General features: G+C 51.4%; 1 gene segment (V, D, J or C); it reads left to right on the top strand.

Moving 5' to 3' along the window:
- Window positions 1-399: 399 nt before the first annotated feature.
- The window catches only part of LOC112063295 (immunoglobulin heavy variable 3-23-like), a gene marked incomplete at its 3' end in the record, with an annotated part of 824 nt that continues 522 nt past the window's right edge, over window positions 400-701 (top strand). Inside the window, 2 exon segments of the V gene segment in view lie at window positions 400-501; window positions 596-694. Of these exon segments, the coding sequence occupies window positions 456-501; window positions 596-694 (145 nt within the window).

The raw sequence follows: 701 nt of genomic DNA, 5'->3' as shown, positions 1-701 counted from the left end.
GGGGCAGACTGGCCCACAGCCCAGGTGCAGACCCTGGATCTAACGGTCACCCCATTTTTCTCCTTGGACACTCCACAAACCCTCCATTTCTCTGGCTGTAGTTTACACCTGTAATATGAGGGTAATAGTGACAGCTACATCAAGGATGTGTGTGCATATGTAAAATGACGTATGGGTCCTAAGTGTTGACTCTGGAAGAATCACATAATGAAAGTTAAATTTCGCAAATGCTACCAACACCACAAAATCCAAGACTCTCACACGTGCTCTGAGACCCTGCCCTTTCTGAGGACACTCAATGACAAAGCCTCTTATATACTAGAAGGTCATGCAAATAGGGTCCTTCCTCTGCTGATATAAAGCAGCCCCAGGTCTGACCCTGCAGCTCTGGGAGAGGAGCTCCAGCCCGGGATTCCCAGGTGTTCCCATTCGGGGTTCAGGACAGAACACTCACCATGGAGTTTGGGCTGAGCTGGGTTGTCCTTGTGGCGATTTTACAAGGTAATTTATGGAGAGCGAGAGATACTGAGGATGTGAGTGGGGGAATCAGTGGATGTGTGACAGTCTCCTGACCAGGATGTCTTTGTGTTTGCAGGTGTCCAGTGCGAGGCGCAGCTGGTGGAGTCTGGGGGCGGCTTGGTGCAGCCAGGGGGGTCTCTGCGACTCTCCTGTGCAGCCTCTGGATTCACCTTCAGTAGCTA

The sequence above is a fragment of the Physeter macrocephalus genome, unplaced genomic scaffold (assembly GCF_002837175.3).
Source record: "Physeter macrocephalus isolate SW-GA unplaced genomic scaffold, ASM283717v5 random_9883, whole genome shotgun sequence".
NCBI classification, from domain to species: Eukaryota; Metazoa; Chordata; class Mammalia; order Artiodactyla; family Physeteridae; genus Physeter; species Physeter macrocephalus.
The sequence above is the reverse complement of the archived record's forward strand: the minus strand, read 5'-3'. Positions and strand labels throughout refer to the sequence as shown.